We start from the raw sequence: 23,536 nt of genomic DNA on the forward strand, positions 1-23,536 counted from the left end.
CAAAGGAAACAAAGATAACAGATATCATGGCCAAGTTATTAAGTTAATCATACTTCCCCAGAAGTTACATAAAGGTAGGACAATCTTTACATATAGAAATGTGTAAGATGATTAATAATATAATGAAGCCAAATTCTTTGTCTATCATTAAAAAGCTCACAGTAGAAAGTAATCTTACTAGTAAATAATAAGACAAGGAGCTTATTGCTCTTCCCCTTCTTGCTCATCACATAGCTGGCTATTCTTTGTTATCAAAATTAAATGTTAAGTTTTAAAAGATGGCTTTTCAAGACCTCCAGGCCTAAAGTAGCCACTCTATCTCTATCACAGCACCGTATTTCAATTGTATGCCCAGCCCTTATTACACTCCCAGATATTTTTCTGTGTTCCTCCAGTATACTGTAACTTCCTTGTAAGCCCAAGACCCTGTCTTACTCTATCACTAAGGGCTGGTGTACTGTAAATGCTCTGCAATATTTATTGAGTGAGTATATAGAGTGGTCCTGTATAAATCTAGCCACTGCCAAATTCAACAGCTGACTTTTAAACTTATTTAAAATTTCTTTCTTGTTTTATTAAAACTTTCCAGTTTCCCACTACCTTCTTGCTCTATTAGAATGTTTCCATTTCCCACCCTAACTCATCGCCAGTATTAGCAGTTAATTTTCTTCTCAGGGTCATTTGTCACAAAGAAACAAAGTTCTTATTTCATGAAGGGCAGCAGTCAACAAGATGAATTGTGAAGAAAGCTGCACTAAGCTGTAAACGCTGGATGGCTGGTAAGCAATACCTAAGAATCCTCATAGGGGAATATATGACGCATTCTACTCAAGAATCAGAAAAGTAACTATTTTCAAAATTGCAAGACTGATTCCTAAATAAAGGTTTCTATATGATTTGTTATGAATATGTTTGCACAAACACATTCATATATATATATATATATGTATACACATTAAACAGATATCTTTTTCTTCCCTCTCTTATTGTCTTATAGCAAGCTGTACTGACTTTACATCACACTATTTAAGTACTGTTAACTTTACATTATAATATTTACGTCACAGGCTATCAAGGACAGGAGTGAACATCACCCAAAGATTTTGCATCCTCTTCTGCAGAAGGAGTTAGTACAGATGTGCCTCAACTTACAATGAATGGGGTTATGCCCCACTAAACCCATCATAAGTTGAAAATATCATAAGTAAAAAATACACTTAATACACCTAACCTACCAAACTTCATTGCCTAGCCTAGCCTACCTTAAATATGGTCAGAACACATACATTAGCCTACAGCTGAACAAATGATCTAACGCAAAGCCTATTTTATAATAAAGTGTTGACTATCTCATGTAATTTACTTAATACTGTACTGAAAATGAGAAACAGAGTGACTGTATGGGTATTCAAAATACAGTTCCTACTGATTGCACATTGCTTTCACACCACTGTAAAGTTGAAAAATCCTGACTTGAACCCTCCTAAGTCAAGAACCATCCACACATTTTTAGTTGCACAAAGGAAAGTTGTAATCTGGCTGGGTGCGGTGGCTAACGCCTGTAATCCCAACACTTTGGGAAGCCAAGGTGGGTGGATCACAAGGTCAGGAGTTCGAGACCAACCTGGCCAATATGGTGAAACCCCGTCTCTACTAAAAATACAAAAAATTAGCTGGGGGTAGTGGCACACGCCTGTAGTCCAAGTTGGCCTCATCCAATCAGTTGAAACCCTTAAGAGCAAAGACTAGGTTTTCTGAAGAAAAAGGGATTCAACAACATCAACTCTTAACCTGAATTTATAGTGGGCCAGTGTGCCCTGCAGATTTCACACTTGCCAGCTCCCAAAGACATGAGCCACTTTCTTAAACTAAATTTCTTTCTCTCATTGGTTCTGCTTCTCTGGAGAACCCTAATACAATCCATAAAACACTTTATATTCACTTAACACTCTTTTTTAAAAAACTGGAAAGACTGGCTTTCTGAAGGGCCTAGAAACTTTCATCACAAAATGATGGCATTGGCTTTATCTGTATGAATTCCAAAGGAAATAATACTACCCTCCCAACTCTCAAAGAAAGCTGGTTCATGTAAACTGGAGATCTATGAAATGAAATAAAAAAACTACAAAATACTACGAATAGTATGCCACCATTTACCAAAAAAAAAAAAGGTGGGGGAGAGGAGAACATTTTAATATACAAAAGTTCTCAGAAAGAATAAATAAGAATTTAGTAATACTAGTTGCCAATGGAGAAAAATACTAGGTGGCTAAGCGGAAGAAAGACTTTTCCTCATTTTTTTTAAATTGTACTTTTTTTGTTACTACAAACAACAGTACCTTTTAGGAGATAATTTTCTTTTTAAAAAAACTGTGTGTGTGTGTGCGCGCGTGCGCGCGCACGTGTACATGTGTATATATATACACACACGTGTACACATATATACACACATGTACACATATATATATACATGTACACATATATAACCTATTTTTAAAATTACATAATTACAATACTCTAGAAATCTAGATAGGTCTAATCCATACAAATAAAGCATGACTTTTATCTCTTCATGTTAACTTCAAAAAAGTAACAAAATGGTTTACAACAGAAAAATCCAACAGTTCTGATGTGGAATCAAGTTTTTAAATCATACAAACAGGTCAATTTTGTAAATGAATACAAAATTATTTTCTTTAAAGTATCTCTTATGGCTGGGTGTGATGGCTCAAGCCTGTAATTCTAGCACTTTGGGAGGCCAAGGCAAAAGGATCACTTGAGGCCGGGAGCTCACCTGGGCAACATAGTGAGATCCCGTCTCCACAAAAAATTTAAAAATTTGCCAGTGATGGTGGCACATGCCTGTAGTCCCAGCTATTTGGGAGGCTAAGGCAGGAGGATCACTTAAGCCCAGGAGTTCGAGGTTGCAGTGACCTATGATTGCGCCACTGCACTCCAACCTGGGCAACACAGCAAGACCCTGTCTCTAAAACATAAATAAATAAATAAATAAATAAGGTGTCTATTATTATTCAACTTTTAAAGAATAATTTTATCTTATAATTAGCTTTATAAGTTTTTATAGCAGAATTAATCTTTATAATTTAACTGCACTTCATCCAAAATATAATAAACATTTAATGAGCCATGAGATTAAGCATATTCTTTTTAAAAATGAAATGCCAAGTACTTTTTGTAGCCATCTAACCTTTTTTTAAAACTCAAAAGGAAATCTACATCTCATATCTTCATCACAAAAACACTGAAAAGAGTTCATTATCTTACTGGTGCCATCTCCATGTTATTAATCTGAGCCTCATGAAAGCCTCCATCTGACATAACTTCTTCTTCTGTTTCTTCTTCTGCTGTAGCAACATTTCTCCGCTTGAATAACTGAAATATAAAAGATTGGTAGCAATGTAAATGTAAACTCTAACACAAAGGAGTTCAACATTCAAATACTAGGCACCCCATTCAAAGTGGAGTCTTTGAAAATCATTTTTAAAATTCTAAAGCTGTCAGCTTTTACTGATGAGTAACCATTTCAGATTTCTCCATAGTCTTATAATCAAATATAATTAACTATTACAACATGCTATAAACAACACTTGATAAGGTAAAACTTACTAAGAGAGGTCTGACACTGCATGACATTAAAAAAAAAAAAGGTTGGAAAAAGGAGCTGGGTCATGCTTGGCCATTTTCCTCATCCCTTTATGTGAAGTATACATCAGGACAGTCCTAACAACGTACCAGGGAAAATGAAAATAAAAACTATGTTCAAATGACTTAAAACTTCCCTCCTAATCTCCAAAGATGGTGGACTGTGGCTTCTGACCTTCCCAACCTATCCAGCAACCAGTGGCAACAAATGATGACTGCTTAAGCACTACCTTTAAAGCAGCTCCGTTAATTTGTATAGGCAAAGGAGACTAGTTCTCTCCAAAGTCAGCCAACTAGGGTGATTACCATTATATCCTTACGAGTCCTGGGCAGCACATTTATTCATCAAGCCATGATGGAGTAACAGTAACTTATCCTCTCTCACCCTAAACAACTAAAAACAGACAAAATACATAAAATAATGTTTCAGCCATTGGACGACAAAAACCACAGAGTAGTGATATCTCAGAAAGAAAAACCGAAGATAAGCCCCATTACTGCCTCAGATTACTATGCAGACAGTTCCAGGCTGCAGTGCAGGAAAGGTAAACTCAGCCAGAGTTTAGATGCTCCTTGAATTTGAGAAAACACAGTTCAGAGCTGAGAAGGCCAAGAGACCTAAATTTCATAACGCAGAGTACAACACAAAAAGAACACCCAAGATCTACAGGAGGTTCCCTCTGAGATTTAACTTAATACTAATCAGCACATAATCATATTCTTCCAGAAGACAGAGGCAGAGATAGTGCTTCTCAACTCATTCTAGGAGATCAGCATTACTCTAATACCAAAACCACCTACCAAAGGCCTATTTAACAGTAGTTTCTTTTACCCAGTACATATCCAGCTATCAAGAAAAAATTACTAGGCATACTAAAAGATAAAAAACACATTTTGAAGCAACAGAGCAAGTATCAGAACCAGATTCAGCCACGGCAGTGATGTTGAGATTATCGGACCAAGAATTTAAAACTACGATTAATATGCCAAGGGCTTTAAATGGATAAAGTGGACAGCATACAAGAACAGATAGGCAATGTAAGGAGAAAGATGGAAATTCTAAAAAAGAACTAAGAAGAAATGCAAGAGATCAACAACAGAAATGAAGAATGCCTTTGATCGACTTTTTAGTAAACAAGACACAGCTAAGGAAATAATCTCTGAGCTTAAGGAAATCTCATTCGAAATCTTTAAAACTGAAAAGAAAACAAAAAGGACTGACAAAAATAGAACAGAGTATCTATGAACTGAAACAACTACAAATGGTATAATAAACATGGAATGGAATTATCAGGAGGAGAGGAAAGAACAAAAGAAATATTTGACACAATAATGACTGAGAAGTTCCCCCAAATTAGTATCAGACACCAAACTGTGGCAGGCCATGTCTCATTAATGCAGGGCTCCATAACAACTGTTTCAGTACTGACTGACTAGTTAAGTTAAATATTAAAAGCTAAAAAAGCCAGTGCCCTTATACAAAGGCTGGAATGTAACAAAAGCCCGCCAAGAGTTTTGCCTAGGCCTTTCCTGGGCCTTAAAGCATAACAAAGAAATTCCCCAGGCCTCCACAAACAAGTTTATTGGATGTCTGAAAGAACTCCCCAAACCTCCAGGAGCAGGAGACAAGATAAGGGTAATCACCCCAGCACCTGGATTAAGTAAATTTACTGAGATTCCAGAGGAAGGTCTTCAAAACTCAGACCTTACTTACAGATTAAAAGAAATTTAATCACTCATGTCTTTAGATGAATACACACTTACACGTAGACATATAGCTTAAAAGGTATATAACATCTGGAAAACTTTGTAATTTCGAGTTGGTCTGGCAATAATTTCTAGGTCTTCTCCCTGTAACAGGTTACAAAAATAAAAACTCTCTTCCTCCCCAGTTCATCTGCATCTCGTTATTGGGCCACGAGAAATAGCAGCCCAACCCTCAGTTTGGTCTGGGAACAAAACCACAGGAAGCCCAGAGAACACCAAGCTGGACAAAGGCCAAAAAAATCCCACTACACCTATGGATATCATTTTCAAACAACAGAAAATCAGAAATAAAGGGAAAACAATCCTAAAAGACAAGGGGGAAAACACTGTACTTACACATGAATAAAGATAAGAATGATAACCACACATGCCAGAAGAAAGTGAAATATTTGAAGTGTTGAGAGAGAAAACCACCAACCTAGAAACTCTGAACCTTGCAAAATCATCCTTCAAAAGTGAAGAGACAAAATAAAGATTTTTTTCAGAATACTAAGGAAATTTATTGTCAGTAGACCTGCTTTGCAAGAAATGTTAAACGAAATTCTTTAGCAAAAAGGAAAATGATACAGGTCAGAAACTTGGATCTACATAAAGGAAGAACATCAAAGAATGAATAAGTGAATGTAAAATTAAAACATCTTAAAAATTGATTTAGCAGGTAAAATTTTGTTTAAAATAACAACAATGCACTTGATTATGTATGCTAATGTGTATATACATAAGATTACATACATTTCCGTATAAGTTAAATGAGTAGGCCGGACACAGTGGCTCACACCTGTAATCCCAGCCCTTTGGGAGGCCGAGGTGGGCGGATCACGAGGTCAGGAGATTGAGACTATCTTGGCTAACATGGTGAAACCCCATCTCTACTAAAAATACAAAAGATTAGCTGGGCATGGTGGCGGGTGCCTGTACTCCCAGCTACCCCGGAGGCTGAGACAGGAGAATGGCGTGAACCCGGGAGGTGGAGCTTGCAGTGAGCCAGTATCACACCACTGCACTCCAGCATGGGAAACAGAGCAAGACTCTGTCTCAAAAATAAATAAATAAATAAATAAATAAATAAATAAAAATTTTTTTAAAAAGTTAAATAAGTAACATGAATGATACAAGGAATGGAAGGGAGAAACAGGATTATCTCACAGTAAGATACACTATCTGTTAAAAGGTATAGTGTTATTTTAAAGCAGATTTGAGGTAGTTGTAAATATACATTTACAATCTAGGACATTCTAGGACAACCACTAAGCAAAGTAAAAAAGTACAATTGATATGCTAAGAAAGAACAGAAAATGGAAATCATATAAAATGCTCAATTAAAACCACAAAGGCAGAAAAAGAGTGAAAGACAAAACTAGAAACAAAAAAACAAGGCTAACAAATAGAAATCAGCAACAAATACGGTAAATATCAATCCAACTATCTTTGCAATCCCTTTGACTGTCAATAGTCTAAGTGCACCAATTAAAAGAGATTGTCAGATACATCTTGGAGTCATCCTATTCAGGGGTGAGGGAACTGGAGTATTATTTATAAATCATCTTCCATCATTGGTTCAAGGTTGTTGGGGAATGTTAATTTCCTAGTACCTGCAACCTGTCACACAGATGCAAAATTGGAATTCAGTGGCCACAGAAAGTCCTCAGGTAAAGAAATGCAGGTTCTGATGTAGAAGCTGGGCCTGCATACAATGCAGGGGTGAGAGTAAGGGCAGGAAACGGAAGAGGTCAGCTATAAAATACCCTTATATCTGTCAACATAATCACTCTACACCTTTACATTTAGTCCTGCAATTCCTTGAAAGTACGCAGTATGTCCCAAAATGCACACCGTTTTGCTTATACAACGTTTTCCTTCACTGATTTTAATTTAATTGACTGAAATATTCAGTTCAATATTCTAAATAAATCAGCATTTTGGCAAAAAATAAAGACTAAAAGAGACTGTCAAAGTGGATCACAAAAACAAGAACCAACTGGATGCGGTTTACAAGAAACCCACTTTAAATAAAAACACAGATTAAAAGTAAATAGATGGAGAAATAGATATCATATTAACACCAATGAAAAGAAAGCGGAGTTGGCCAGGCATGGTGGCTCATGCCTGTAATCCCAGCACTTTGGGAGGCCAAGGCAGGCAGATCACACGAGGCCAAGAGTTCAAGACGAGCCTGGCCAACATAGCAAAACCCCATCTCTACTAAAAATACAAAAATTAGCCAGGCGTGGTGGTACATGTCTTGGGAGACAGATCTTGGGAGACAGAGATTGCAGTGAGCCGAGATCGCGCCCCTGAACTCCAGCCTGGGCCACAGAGCAAGACTCTGTCTCAAAAAAAGAAAGCGGAGTTATCTGTAGTAATTTCAGACACAGCAGATAAGGCAAGTTAAGTTATCAACGATAAAAATAAGGATAAAAAGACATAACAATGCTTAGCGTCTATAAGCCTAACAACAAAGTGTCTGTGTAGGCAAAAACTGACAGAATTGCAAGGAGAAATAAATGAATTCGCTATTATAGTTGGACACTTCAACACCTCTCTATCAGAAATGGACAGATCAAGCAGGGAGAAAACCAGTAAGGACATAATTGAATTCAACATTAATCAACTGGATATAATGAACATCTACAGATTATGTCACAGAAGAAATAACAGAATACACATTTTTACACTCATTGGATATTCATCAAGATAGACCACATTCTGGGCCATAAAACAAACCTTAACACATTCAAAAGAACAAGTTATAAAATGTCTCCTCTCAGGCCACAACAAAATTAAATTACAAATCAATAACAGAAATATAATTTAAAAAAAAACCCAAGTACTTGGAGATTAAACAACACACTTCTAATAACACATAGGTCAAAAAAGAGATCTCAAGAGAAATTTTAAAATATTTTGAGCTAAATGAAAATAAAGACACAACTTATCAAAATCTACGGGATGACGTGCAAGCAGTGCTTAGAGGGAAATTCATAGCATTGAATGCATTTACCAGAAAAGACAAAAGATCTGAAATCACCTAATCAATCACCTTAAAAAAACAGAAAAAGAAGCTGCGAATTAAATCCAAAGTTAGCAGAAGAAAAAAATAAGAGCAGATATCAATGTAACTGAAAACAGGAAATCAACAGAGAAAAATCAATGAAAAAACCAAAAGCTTGTTCTTTGAAAAGACCAATTAAATCATAAACCTCTAGCCAAGTAGACTAACAAAAAGACAGAGGACACAAACTCCTAATATCAGAAATCAAAGAAAGAAAATCACTACAAATCTCATGAACATTAAAAGGACAATAAAATAATACTGGCCAGGCACAGTATACTGGCTCACACCTGTAATCCCAGCACTTTGGGAGGCTGAGGCAGGCAGCTCACTTGAGGTCAGGAGTTCAAGACCAGCCTGGCCAACATGGCGAAACACTGTTTCCACTAAAAATATGAAAATTAGCCAGGTGTGGTGGCAGGCGCCTGTAATCCCAGCAACTCAGGAGGCTGAGGCACCAGAATCACCTGGACCTGGGAGACAAGAGGTTGCAGTGAGCCAAGAATGCACCGCTACACTTCAGTCTGGGTAACAGCGAGACTGTCTCAAAAAAATAAAAATAAAAAAAGAATACTATGAACAATTCTATTGCCACAAATTTGATCACCTAGATAAAATGAACCACTTCCCTGAAAGCCACAAACTACCAAAACTCACACAAGAAACAATCTGAATAGGCCTGTATTAAAGAAACTGAACCAATCAACCTTCCAAAACAGAAAACACCAGGACCAGATGGGTTCGCTGGTGAATTTTATAAAACATTTAGGAAAGAAATTATACCCATTCTGTATCATCTCCTACACAAGATAGAAACAGAAGGAATACTTCCTAACTCATTCGGTAGAGGCGAACATCAGAGTATTCCAAAACTTGACAGAGGCCTTATAAGAAAACTACAGACTAACATTTTTTATGAACACAGGTGCAAAATCCTCAACAAAACATTAGCAAAACCCAACAATGTATAAAACGAATCAAATACCATGAGCAAGTGGGATTTATCCCAGGTGTAAATTACTGGTCCAACACTTGAAAATCATTAATAAAATCCATCACAGCAACAGACTAAGGAAGAAAAATCACACAACCATATCAATAGATGCAGAAGAACCATATGAAAAAAAATCCAACACCCATTCGTGATTTTAAAAATTCTCATTCCTCAACTTGACAAGGAATATCCAGAAAAAACCTACAGTTAACATCATACTTAAATGGTATGAAATTAGAAGCTTCTCTGCTAAGATCAGGAGCAAGTCAAGGAGATTTCCTCTCACCACTCCTTTTCAACACTGTATTGCAAGTCCTAATGAATGCAGTAAGAAAAGAAAAGGGAAAAAGGCATGCTGATGGGAACACAAGAAATAAAACCATCTTTTTTTCTCTGATGACATAGTCATCCACATGGAGAATTCAAAAGAATCAATGAAAAAATCTCTGGAACTAATAAGCAATTATAGCAAGGTTGCATGATAGAAGGTTAATATACAAAATTCAACGGCTTTCCTATACACCAGCAATGAATAAGGGGAATTTGAAATTAAAAAGTGTCATTTACATTACACTCCCAAAAAAACAGAATACTTGGGTATGAATCCAACAAAACATATACAAGATTTCTACAAGGAAAACTACAAAACTCTGATGAAACAAATCAAAGACCTAAATAACTGGAGAGGTATTATTCCTATCTATATAGGAAGACTCAACATTGGCAAGATGTCAGTGCTTCCCAACTAGACCTATAGATTCAATGCAATTACAATCCCAGAAAGTTATTTTCTATCACCAAGATGATTCTAAAATGTATATGGAAAGGAAAAAGATCCAAAACAGCCAACAAAATATTGAAGGAAAACGACAAAGTTAAAGGAATGACTCTACCCAACTTCAAGGTTTATTGTAAGCAAGACAGCGTGGTATTGGCAAAAGACTAGACAAACAGATCAATGAAACAGAATAGAGAGCCCAGAAATAGACCTCATAAATCTAGTACAATGATCTTCGACAAAGAAACGGATAAAATACAATGGTGCAAAGGTAGTCTTTTCAATAAACAGTGCTGGAGTTCAATGAAACACTAACAAAATTCAACAGCACATTAAACAGATCATTCAATATGAACATGTAGGATTTACCTCAGGGATACAAGGATGGTTCAACATACACAAATCTATGAATGTGAATCACATTAACAGAATGAAGGACAAAAACCTATGATCGTCTCAATAGATGCAGAAAAAGCATGAGACAAATTTCAACATCCTTTCATAAAAACTCTCAACAAATTAGGTATAGAAAGAATTTACCTCCACACAATAAAGGCCATATATGACAAACCAACAGTTAGCATCATACTAAACAGTGAAAAGTTGAAAGCTTTTCCTCTAAGATCAGAAACAAAACAGGGATACCCACTCTTGCCATCTTCACTCAACACGGTGTTGGAAGTCCTAGCCAGGGCAATTAGGTAAGAGAAAGAAATAAAAGGCATCTAAATTAAAAAGGAAGAAATGAAATTGTCCCTGACTGCTGAAGACATGATCTTACATGGAAAGAACTCTGAAGACTCTGCCAATAAACTGTTAGAAATAATACATGGATTCAGGAAAGTTGTAGGATATAAAATCAATAAACAAAAATGTGTAGCTTTTCCATACACTAACAACAAACTATCTGAAAAAGAAATTAAGAAAACAATCCCATTTACAATGGCTACAAAAATAAAATAAAATACTTAGGAATAAATTTAGCCAAAGAGGTCAAAGACCTGTACATTAAAAACTACATAAAACACAGATGAAACAAATTGAAATAAATGAATGGAAAGATATTCTTATGTTCATGAATTAGAAGAACAGTATTAAAATGTTCATACTAACCAAAGCTATCTACAGATTCAATGTAACCTCTATCAAAATTCCAATGACATTTCTCACAGAAATTTTTTAAAATCCTAAAATTCATATGGACCCACAAAAGACCCCAAATAGCCAAAGCAATCTTGAGCAAAAATGAACAGAGGAGGAGGCTTCACACTGACTGATTTCAAAATACAATTGACCCTTAAATGACACAGGCGTTAGGAAAGCCAATCCCCTATGCAGTCAAAAACCTACATATAACGTTTAACTCCCCCACAGCCTAACTACAAATAGGCTACCATTGACTGGAAGCCTTATCAATGACTTAAACACTAAATTAACACATTTTGCATGATATATGTATTATATGCTGTATTTTTTACAATAAAGTAAGCTACAGAAAAGAAAATGTTATTTAGAAAATCATAAGGAAGAGAAAATATAGTTACAATTCATAAAGTGGAAGTGGATCATCATAAGGGCCTTCATCTTCTCATCTTCAAGTTGAGTAAGCTGAGGAGGAGGGAAGAGGAAGGGTTGGTCTTGCTGTCTCAGAAGTGGCAAAGGCAGGGGAAAATCTGCATATAAGTGGACCCAAGCAGTTCAAGACCTTATTCAAGGGTCAACTGTATGCTACACACTATAGTAATCAAAACAGCAAGGTCTTGGCATGAAAACAAACACACAGAGCAATGGAACAGAATAAACAGCCCAGAAATAAATACACGCATTTATGATTAATTGATTTTTCTACAAAGGTGCCAAGAACACACAATAGGGGAAGAACAGTCTCTTCAATAAATGGGGCTCAAAAAATTAGATATCCACGTGCACAAGAAAGAAACTGAACCTTTATCCCACACCATAAACAAAAATTAATTCAATATGCATTAAAGACTGAAATGTAAGACCTGAAACTGTAAAACATAGAGAAAAAGCTTCTTGACACTGGTCTAGGCAATGATTTTTCGGATGGGACCCCAAAAGCACAGGCAACAAAAGCAGGGCGACAAATGGGGTTACAACAAACTTTTTAAAAAGCACAGCAGAGGAATCCAAAGAATGAAGAGATAATTTACGCAATAGAAGAAAATATTTGCAAACCGTACATCAGATAAGGGATATCCAAAATATACAAGGAACTCAAAAATAATAGTACGAAAACAACCTGATTTTAAAATAGGGAAAGAACTTAGTCATTTCTCAAAAGAAGACATAAAATGGCCAATAGGTATATGAAAAAAAATGCTCACCATCACTCATTACCAGGGAAATACAAATTGAAGCCACAATGAGGTATTACCTCATATCTGTTAGAATGACAATCATCAAAAAGAAGAAAGATGACACACTGGTGAGGATGCTGAGGAAAGGAAACCCTTGCACATCGCTGGTGGGAATGTAATTTATTATAGCCAGTATGAAAAATAGTATGGAGGCTCCACAAAAAAAAAAAAAAAAAACTAAAAAAAGAATTACCATATGATCCAGCAATCCCACTACTGGGCATATATCCAAAGTAAAGGAAGTCAGTATGTCAAAGAGATATCTGCACTTCCAGGTTCACTGTAACATTATTCACAATAGCCAAGATATGGAATCAACCTAAGTGTCCATCTCAGATGAATGGAGCAAAAAAGTGTGGTATATATACACAACAGACCAATGTTCTTAAAAATGAAAGAAATCCTATCATTTGCAACAACATGGATGAACCTGGAGGATATTATGTTAAGGAAATAAGACAGACACAGAAAGACCACATAAGCATCTCACTTTTATGTGGAATCTAAAAAAGTCAAACTCATAGAACTAGAGAGTATAATGGTTGTTAATAAGTGTGGAGGGTTGGGGACAGGAAAGGCTGGAGAGATGTTGGTGAAGGGATACAAAATTTCAGTTAGAAAGAGTAAGTTCAAGAGATCTATTGTACAACATGGTGACTATAGTTCATAACAGTATATTGTACATTTGAAAACTGTTAAGACAACAGATTAGCCAGGCATGATGGCTCACACCTGAAATCCCAGTAATTTGGAAGGCTGAGGACGGAGGATCATTTGAGACCAGGAGTTCAAGACTCACCTGGGCAACATAGCAAGACCCCACCTCTACAAAAAAGCAAAAAATTAGCTGGGCAGGGTGGCACTGGCCTGTAGTCGCAGCTACTCAAAAGGCTAAGGTGGGAGCTCCAGGCTACAGTGAGCCACGATCACAGCACTGCACTCCAGCCTGGGCGACAGAGTAAGACCTTGTCTCAAAAAAACAAATCCTGCTGAGACTGTAGATTTTAAGTGTGCTTAACACAAAATGATAGGTATATGAGATGATCTGTATATTAATTTGCTTGATTTGGCCATTCCACAATATATACATATTTCAAAACATCATGTTGTACACCATAAACATATAAAATGTTATTTGCCATTTGAAATATCTGTATCAAAAAAAAAGAAAAAAAAAAAAAAAGTCCAGGCTGGGTGCGATGGCTCACGCCTGAAATCCCAGCACTTTGGTTGGTCAAGGCAGGGGGATCATGATGTCAGGAGATTGAGACCATCCTGGCCAACATGGTGAAACCCTGTCTCTAATAAAAATACTAAAATTAGCTGGGCATGGTGGCACGTGCCTGTAATCCCAGCTACTTGGGAGGTTGAGGCAGGAGAATTACTTGAACCAGGGAGTCAGAGGTTGCAGTAAGCCAAGATGGCACCACTGCACTCCAGCCTGGCGACAGAGCGAGACTCTTGTCTCAAAAAAAAAAAAAGGAAAAAGAAAAAGAAAAAAAGGTCCAAAGAGGGGAAATCGTGCTGGAACAACTGGGCAAACACAGGCAAAAAAACAAATCTAAACCACAGGTCTTACACCCTTCGTTCACAAAAATTAACCTAAAACGAAACACAGACCTAAATGTAATAAAAAACTAGGCCAGACTCATTGGCTCACACCTGTAATCCCAGCACTTTGGGAGGCTGAGGTGGGTGGATCACCTGAGGTCAGAAGTTCAAGACCAGCCTGGCCAACATGGGGAAACCCCATCTCTATTAATACAAACATTTAATCCCAGCACTTGGGGAGGCTGAGGTGGGTGGATCACCTGAGGTCAGGAGTTCAAGACCAGCCTGACCAACATGGTGAAACCCCATCTCTATTAATACAAAAATTTAATCCCAGCACTTGGGGAGACTGAGGCGGGCAGATCACAAGGTCAGGAGTTCAAGATCACCAGCCTGGCCAACATGGGGAAACCCTATCTCTACTAAAAATACAAAAATTAGCTGGACATGTTGGCGCATGTCTGTAATTCCAGCTACTCAGGAGGCTGAGGCAGGAGAATTGCTTGAACCGGGACCCGGGAGGTGGAGGTTGCAGTGAGCCAAGATCACGTCGCTACACTCCAGCCTCAGCTACAGAGCAAGGCTTCGTCTCAAAAAAAAAACAAAAAACAAAAAACAAAAAACAAAAACAAAAATTAGCCAGGCGTGATGGAAGGCACTTGTAATCCCAGCTACTCTGGAGCTGAGGCAGGAGGATCACTTGAATCCAGGAGGCGGAGATTGCAATGAGCCAAGACTGTGCCATTGCTCTCCAGCCTGGGCAACAAGAGCAAAACCTCGTCTCAAAAAAAAAAAAAAAAAAAGAACTAAAAAACTCCTAAAATGTAATACAGGGGAAACACTAGAGTTCCTAGCATTGGTAATGATATTTTAGACACAACACCAAAAGCATGATCCATGAAATAATTGATAAGCACAACTTCGTTAAAATTAAAACATTCTGCTCCGTGAAAGACACTACCAAGAGAATGAAAAGACAAGCCACAGACTGGGAAGAAATATCTGCAAAATATCTAACGAAAGACTGGTATCCAAAATATATAAAAAACTTAACAAGAAAACAAACAACCCACTTAAAAATGGGCCAAAGACCTTTATAGACACTTCACTAAAGAAGATATACAGATGGCAAACAAGCATATAAAGAGGTAATCCATATTATATGTTATCAGGGAAATGCAAACTAAATGAGATAGCACTACCTACCTATCAGAATGGCCAAAATCCAAAACCACTGCTAACACTGCTAAATGCTGGCAAGGCTGTGGAACAGGAACTCATATTCATTGCCGGTAGAAAAGGCAAAATGGTACAGCCACTTTGGAAGACTGTTTAGCAGTCTGTTAACAAATTGAACATACTCGGACAGGCACGGTGGCTCATGACTGTAATCCCAGCACTTTGGGAGGCCGAGGCAGGTGGATCACCTGAGGTCAGGAGTTCGAGACCAGCCTGAGCAACATGGTGAAACGCTGTCTCTACTAAAAATACAAAAATTAGCCAGGAGTGGTGGTAGGCGCCTGTAATTCCAGCTACTCGGGAGGCTGAGGCAGGAGAATCACTTGAACCCAGGAGGCAGAGGTTGCAGTGACCGAAATCATGCCACTGCACTCCAGCCTAGGCGACAGAACAAGACTCCGTCTCAACAACAAAAAAAATTAACTCTTCCATAAGATCAGCAATAACACTCCTTTGTATTCATCAAAAAAAAAAAAAAAAAAAAAACTGAAAGCTTCTATCTATACAAAATCCTGCCCACAAATGTATATAGGAGTTTTATCCATAACTGTCAAAACTCAGAAGCAATCCAGCTGTCTTTCAGCAGATAAATGGATAAACTATGGTGCATCCAGAAAATGGAATATTATTCAGCATTAAAAAGAAATGAGCTATGAAGCCATGGAAAGACATGGAAGAACATTAAATACATATTATTAAGTGAAAGAGGCCAATCTGAAAAGGCATACACATTGTATGATTCCAACTAGATGACATTCTGGAAAAGGCAAAACTATGGAGACAGTAAAAAGATCAGTAGTTGTTGTAGGAGGTTGGGGAAAAGAGGGACAAATAGGTGGAGCACAGAATTTTAGCGCAGGGAATCTACTCTGTGTGATATCAAACCCACAGAATGTACAACACCAGGAATGAATCTTAATATAAACTATAGACTTTGGGTGACAATGATGTGTCAACGTAGGTTCATTAATTACAGCAAATGTACCACTCCATGGGGGATGCTGACAATGCCGGAGGCTATGCATGTGTGGGGGCAGAGAGTATATAAGAAATCTCTGAACTATTTGTTCAGTTTTGAGGGGAACCAAAAAGTACTAAAAAAAAAAAAAAATTAAATAAGGTCTTTATAAAAATAGTGAAATAAACTTTTCTCAGACACATACAAACTGAATGAATTCATCACCAACAGACCAGTCCTGTAAGAAAATGTTAAAGGATGTTCCTTAGATAGAAGGAAACTAACACCAGATGAAATACAGATCTACAAAAAGGAATAAAGACCATCAGAAACAGTAATAATGTGGTACAATTTTTTTTAAACTTTTCTCATTAAAAAAAAAGTATTTAAAAAAACCATTGAGGCCAGGCACAGTGCCTCACACCTGCAATCCTAGTGCTTTGGGAGGCTGAAGCAGGAGGATCACTTGAGGCCAGGAGTTCGAGACCAGCCTGGACAATACAGTGAGACTCTGTGTCTACAAAAAATAATAAAAAATTAGCTAGGCATGGTGGTGTGTGCCTGTAGTCCTAGCTACTTGGGAGGATGAGGTGGAAGGATCACTTGACCCTGGGAGCTCAAAGCTGCAGTGAACCATGATGGCACCACTGCACTCCAGCCTAGGCAATAGAGGGAGACCCTGCCTCAAAAAAGATAACAAGTGTTCCAAGAATGTGGAGAAACTGAAGCCTTCAAACATTGCTAATAAAAATATAAAATGGTACAGCTTTTGTAGAAAACAGGTTGGCAGTTCCACAAAATATTAAATGTAGATTTACCACATAAGCCAGCAATTCCACTCTCAGTATACTATACTAAGCGCTGTACTTAGCATACTGTATACGTACATACATAGAAATAAAAAATACATCCACACAAAAACTTGTATGTGTTCACAGAAGCATTATTCACAATAGTAAAAAAGTTAATCCAAATGTCCAACAACTGAATCAATAAACAAAAAGTGGTATATCTGCACAATGGAATATTTAGTGAGAAAAGGGAATGAAGTACCAATACATGTTACAACATGGATCAATCTTTAACACACTCTACTAAGTTAAAGAAACCAATCACAAAAGACCACATATACTGTATGATTCCACTTATATGAAATGTCCACAATAGGCAAATCTATAGAGACAGAAAGTAGATAAGGGTGGAGGGGTGCTAAGCAGGGAGCAGAGGGAACGGAGAGTGACTGCCAATGGGCATAAGGGGTTTTTTAGCAGGTGACTAAAATGTTCTAAAATTGGTTGTGGTGAAGTACTGGAACTCTATGAGTATACTAAAAACCACTGAATTACACACTTCAAGTGGGTGAATTGTACAGTATATGAATTATATCTCAATGAAACTGTTTTAAAGCCAATGCTAGCTAACAGAAAGCTGGAGTGACTGTATTGTAATGTCAGACAAGTTGGTTCAAGATAAATAATATATCAGAAAGTAGGTAATTTCATAATGATCAAGGAGTCAATTCATCAAGAAGATGTAAGAACCCTAAACATTTATACATCTATTCAACTAGGAACAGAAGAGAACTTCCTTAACGTCATGTGACATTTTGGGCTCAATGAAATTTTTTTTTAAGGTTTTAAAGAAACTCTTCTAAAAAAGTTTTTCTTTAGTATACTGTATAAGTACATACATAGAAATAAAAACTTCTTAAAAAGAGAGAGAACTTCCCTAATCTCATAAAATACACACATGCATCACTTAACAAGAGTCTGAGAAATACATCAGACGACTTCATCATTGTGTGAACATCAGATTGTAGTTACACAAACCTAGATGGAATAGCTACTACACTCCTAGGCAATATGAAATGCCCTATTGCTCCTAGGCTACAAACTTGTACAGCATGTTACTGTACTGAACACTGGAGGCGATTTTAACCCAAAGGTAAAAATTTGCATATCGAAACATAGAAAAGGTACAGTAAAAATATGGTAATTATAATCTTATAGGACCACATCATATATGTGGTCCATAGCTGATGCAAACATAGTCATATAGTACATGAGTATATATGAAAAACCTGTCATTAACATCACAGGTAATGAAAGAACCACTACTTTTCATCTAAGGTCAGGAATAAAGCAGATAGGTCTGTTTTTATTATTTTCATTCAACACTGCACCGTTAAGTTCTAGTCAGTACAATCAAACAAGTTAAAGAAATAAAAGTCATCCAGATAAGAATGGAAAATAAGGAAACTTTCATCTGTAGATGACATGATTGCCTATGTAAAAAACCCAATGGACTCTATAACAAAGGGACTAGAACTAACAAGTGAGTTCAGCAAGCTTTAGGAGATCAATGTACAAAATTAAATTGCATTTCTACATGTGAACAATGAACAACTGAAATCTAAAAAATAACAATTACAATAGCATCAATAAAAATGAAATACTTAGGGAAAAATCTGACAAAAGATAAAAATCTGTAAGACCTATACACCAAAAACTACAAATTGCTGAGAGAATGTAAAGATGACCTAACCCTCGCAGCAGGTCTCAGTAGCTGGTAGAGACTGGGAGGACGGGATGGGATGGGACGGGACAGGACAGCAATAGCCAGGCAGCCTAGCTTCACCAAGGCTCTCGCGCCTCCCCACTACCAAAATATCCAACAGGAAGGAAGGTCAGCTCAACTGAAGGGACAGTGAAGGAAGAGCCCAGGCGGAGACCCGGCACAGTTCTCAGCTAACTCTGCTCCTACAAAAGCGGACAGGAAACCAAAAAGGCAGCAGGAAAGGATACATCTTCAGACAAAACAAAAGTGAAAAGGAAAGCAAAGAGAAAATACACCGAAGTGGCTAACCAAGAAACTAAAGATTTACCTACAGAAAACAGAGAAACTAAACTGAGAAAGCCAGAGGAAAAAAACAGCCAAGTGTGATTAATATCATATACCTTGTCTTATGAGTCAGTCCTGTCTCCCTTCTTGTACTACCCACAAGAATTTTCTGTTTTTGGTTTTTTTTGTTTTTTAAATTGGAGTTTCACTCTTGTTGCCGAGGCTGGAGTACAACGGTATGGTCTAGGCTCACTACAACCTCCACCTCCCAGGTTCAAGCAATCCTTCTGCTTCAGCCTCCCAAGTAGCTGGGATTACAGGCGCCCACCACCACACCTGGCTAATTTTTCTATTTTTAGTAGAAACAGGGCTTCAACATATTGGCCAGGCTGGTCTTGAACTCCTGACCTCAGCTAATCCACCCACCTCAGCCTCCCACAGTGCTGGGATTACAGGTGTGAGTCACCGTGCCCAGCCCAGAGGAATATTTTCATAAACTATTTTGTAAATATAAGTTTTCTAGTAGCTCTAGAAACATTTTTAGAAGGAGGGAATCCTAACTCATCCCATTTTTTAAGTGTAAATGCTTTTTTTAAGAGGTGAAATCATTTGCTGGTTGTTTATTTTTTGGTACAACCAGAAAATAGTGTGGGATACTGAATTATGGGAGGCTCTGACATTCCATAGATGAGGGGTTAGTTTTTATATCCTACAATACAAAGCATACAAAATGGCAATATGGAATCACAGTCCTGCATTTAATGTCTTGAATATTTTAAATTACTTCTATTCCTATGTTGTTTTTTAGCAGAATTGTTTCCTAAAGAAAACCACTCCTTGATCATGGCTCTCCCTATCAGAATTGTGTATACTCTGTAAAATCTTCAGTCATGGTAGTGCTGTTTTCCTAATAACTTTGTTAATGTATTGCAAAAGATTGAAAATTTGAATATGTAGTATATATGCTATTAAACTGTGAATTGGTGGGATGTATGTAGTAACTTAACATTTTAAGATACTGGTACTTGACAGCCTCTTAAAAATTTGCCTCCAGATTTTAAGCTGGAAACTCACTGGAATAACTGTTTAAAAAAGAATTACAATACACAGCTTTTTAGATTTTTAGTGCATAAGCTAAGAATTGTGTACAAATTGAAATGTCTGTATACTGATCCTCAACACAACCAATAAAATCTCAATTATAAAAAATAAACGTGGCCGGGCACAGTGGCTCATGGCTAATTCCAGCACTTTGGGAGGCCAAGGCAGGCAGATCACCTAAGACCAGCCTGGCCAATATAGTGAAACCTCATCTCTACTAAAAATACAAAAATTAGCTGTCATGGTGGTGGGCACCTATAATCCCAGCTGCTTGGTAGGCTGAGGCAGGAGAATTGTTTGAACAAGGGAGGCAGAAGTTACAGTGAGCTGAGATCGCATCACTGCACTCCAGCCTGGGTGACAGAGTGAGACTCCGTCTCAAAAAAAATAATAAAAAAATAAAATAAAAGGAAAGGAAAGGAAAGGAAGAAAGAAAGATGACATAAATAAATGAAGATACTGTGCTCATGGGTCAGAGGACTCAAGATTGTTAACAGTATCAATTCTCCAAACTGATTTATAGATTCAACGTAATCCCAATCAAATTCCCAGCAGGCTTTCATGTACAAACTGAATAGCTGATTCTAAAGTTCATATAAATGTGAAGGACCTACAATAACCAAAACAACGTTTTACTTTTTTTAAGGGATGAGATCTCGCTTTGACGCCCAGGCTGGAGTGCAGGGGCACAATCATACCTCATTGCTGCCTCGAATTTCTGGGCTCAAGCAATCCTCCCACCTCGGCCTCTTGAGTATCTGGGACTATAGGTGCATGCTAATTAGTTTTGTTGTTGTTGCTGTTGTTGTTGTTTTGTTCTTTTTGTAGAGATGGTGTCTCGCCATCTTACCCAGGCTGGTCTCAAACTCCTGTGCTTAAGCAATCTTCCCGCCTCGACCTCCCAAAGTGCTGAGATTACAGGCATGAGTCACTGTACCCAGATAATTTTGAAAAAGAAAAAGTTGGAGCTCTAACACTACCTGATTTGAAACTAATCTTAAGGCTACAGTTACCAGCCAGCGTGGTATTTAAGCTAGATAAATAGACCAATAGAACAAAGTAGAGGTCCAGAAATAGATCTATACAGATATGGTCAACAGTGTTTCCAAGGAAATTCAATGGGGGAAATAATCTTTACAATAAATGGCACCTGAATAACTGGATAGCCATATGCAAAAAAAAAAAAAAAAAAACCCTTAACATGTACCTCACATCAGATATAAATGCTTGTTCTTTAAATTATACTTTTGTAAATGAAAAGGCAAGCCACTGACTGGGAGAAAATATGTGTAAAACATGTATCTAGCAAAAGACATACCTAGAAGACAATCAACTCAGTTAAAAATTTTAACTGGAAAGGAATTTTTTTTTAACAGACTTCACTAAAGTAGATACACAGCAAATAAGCCCATGAAAAGATGCTCACTGCTGATCTATTGTATAGCATAGTGACTACAGTTAATAATAATGTATTACATAAGTCAAAATTGCTGAAAGAGTGAATATTAAATGTTCGCACCACAAAGAAGTATATAAGATGATAAATATACACAATTATTATTTGCCAATTAAAAATAAACTTTTTTAAAAAAGAAAAGATGCTTACAACTTTATTAGGTGAATGAAAACTGAAACCATCATGGAGTACTTCTACATACCCCTCAGAATAGCTAAAATAGAAAAGACTGACCATACCAAATGTTAATAATGATGTGTAGCAACTCAAACTCTTATACACTGCTCATGGGAAGGTAAAATAGTACAACCCATTTTGGCAAACAGTTGACAGCTCCTAAGTATACATCAGCTATACAACCCAGCCATATCACTTCTAGATACTTACCTGAGGGAATAGAAAAGTTATATCCACACAAAAAGCTGTCCATGAGTGTTCCTAACAATTTTATGTGTAATCACCAAAAACTGGAAATAATCCAAATTTCCATCAACAAGTGAATGGATAAACCAGTTGTCGTTTATCCACACAAAAGAATACTACTACTCAATCATAAAAGGAATGAACAATTCACACATAAAACAATAAGTGAATGCCAAAATGATTAAACTGTGTGAAACTAGAAAGAAAAAGAATACACGTTGCATAATTCCATTTATGGTAACTAATCAGTGGTAACAGAAAATAGATCAGAGGAAACGGGTAGAGAAAAATGTACTAAAAAAGTGTACTAGGAAACCTCTGGGTGAGATGAATATGTTCACAACTTAATTATGGTGATGGTTTTCACAGACTGTCAACCAGACTGTCATAAACCTATTTTTGAAAGTATCTATGTTAAATTCTGTGCATTCTATTTTTTTTTTTTTTTTTTGAGACAGACTCTCGCTCTGTCGCCCAGGCTGGAATGTAGTGGCGCAATCTCAGCTCACTGCAAGCTCCGCCTCCCGGGTTCACGCCATTCTCCTGCCTCAGCCTCCCAAGTAGCTGGGACTACAGGCACCACCACCTCGCCTGGCTAATTTTTTATATTTTTAGTAGAGTCGGGGTTTCACCGTGTTAGCCAGGATGGTCTCGATCTCCTGACCTCGTGATCCGCCCGCCTCAGCCTCCCAAAGTGCTGGGATTACAATTCTGTGCATTCTTAATGATATTAAAGCACACACTATTTCATCCCTTTGGAGGATGCTAAGAAACCAACTCACTATTCTGAAAACAAATACAGGAAGAGAATCAAGCATTTCTCTGTCCTATGTGAACTGTAGCTAAGGGAAAGGTCTTCTTTTGAGTGATCTTCCAGCTAATAAAAGCAGAAGGATCATCACTGTAACCTCTATAAAAGTAATGGATCTAGGCAGGGACCATCAAAGACTGCTAAAACTTGAGGTAAAAAGCTCTTGGGGCTCTTTATAATGACAGATCAGGCTGACAAAACCAGAATGTAAGGATTAGTCAAGTAACCGAATTAAAAAATAGGCAAAACAACCAGACATTTCTCCAAAGACATACAAATGCCAACAAGCATATGAAAAGATGCTCAACATCACTTATCATTAGACAAATGGAAATCAAAACTACCATAAAATAAAACGTGTACCCACTATGAAAAATAGTAGGGAGGCTCTTGAAAATATTAAAAATGAAATTATCATTATGATCTAGACATCCCACTTATGTGTATATGTCCAAAAGAATTCAAAACAGAATATCAAAAGAGACATTTGCACACTCATGCTCATTGCAGCATTATTCACA

At 37.2% G+C, this 23,536-nt stretch overlaps 1 protein-coding gene across 3 annotated transcripts in view; it reads right to left on the minus strand.

Annotated features, from left to right (window-relative positions):
• The window catches only part of KPNA1 (karyopherin subunit alpha 1), a 90,975-nt gene that overhangs the window by 40,084 nt on the left and 27,355 nt on the right, over positions 1–23,536 (minus strand). For all 3 annotated transcript variants that reach the window (XM_054483837.2, XM_054483838.2, XM_063661667.1), the window contains exon 3: positions 3,286–3,393. In XM_054483837.2, coding sequence (XP_054339812.1) covers positions 3,286–3,393 — 108 coding nt within the window. The remainder of the gene's footprint in view (positions 1–3,285; positions 3,394–23,536) is intronic.

This window comes from Pongo pygmaeus, chromosome 2 (genome assembly GCF_028885625.2).
Source record: "Pongo pygmaeus isolate AG05252 chromosome 2, NHGRI_mPonPyg2-v2.0_pri, whole genome shotgun sequence".
Taxonomy (NCBI): domain Eukaryota; kingdom Metazoa; phylum Chordata; class Mammalia; order Primates; family Hominidae; genus Pongo; species Pongo pygmaeus.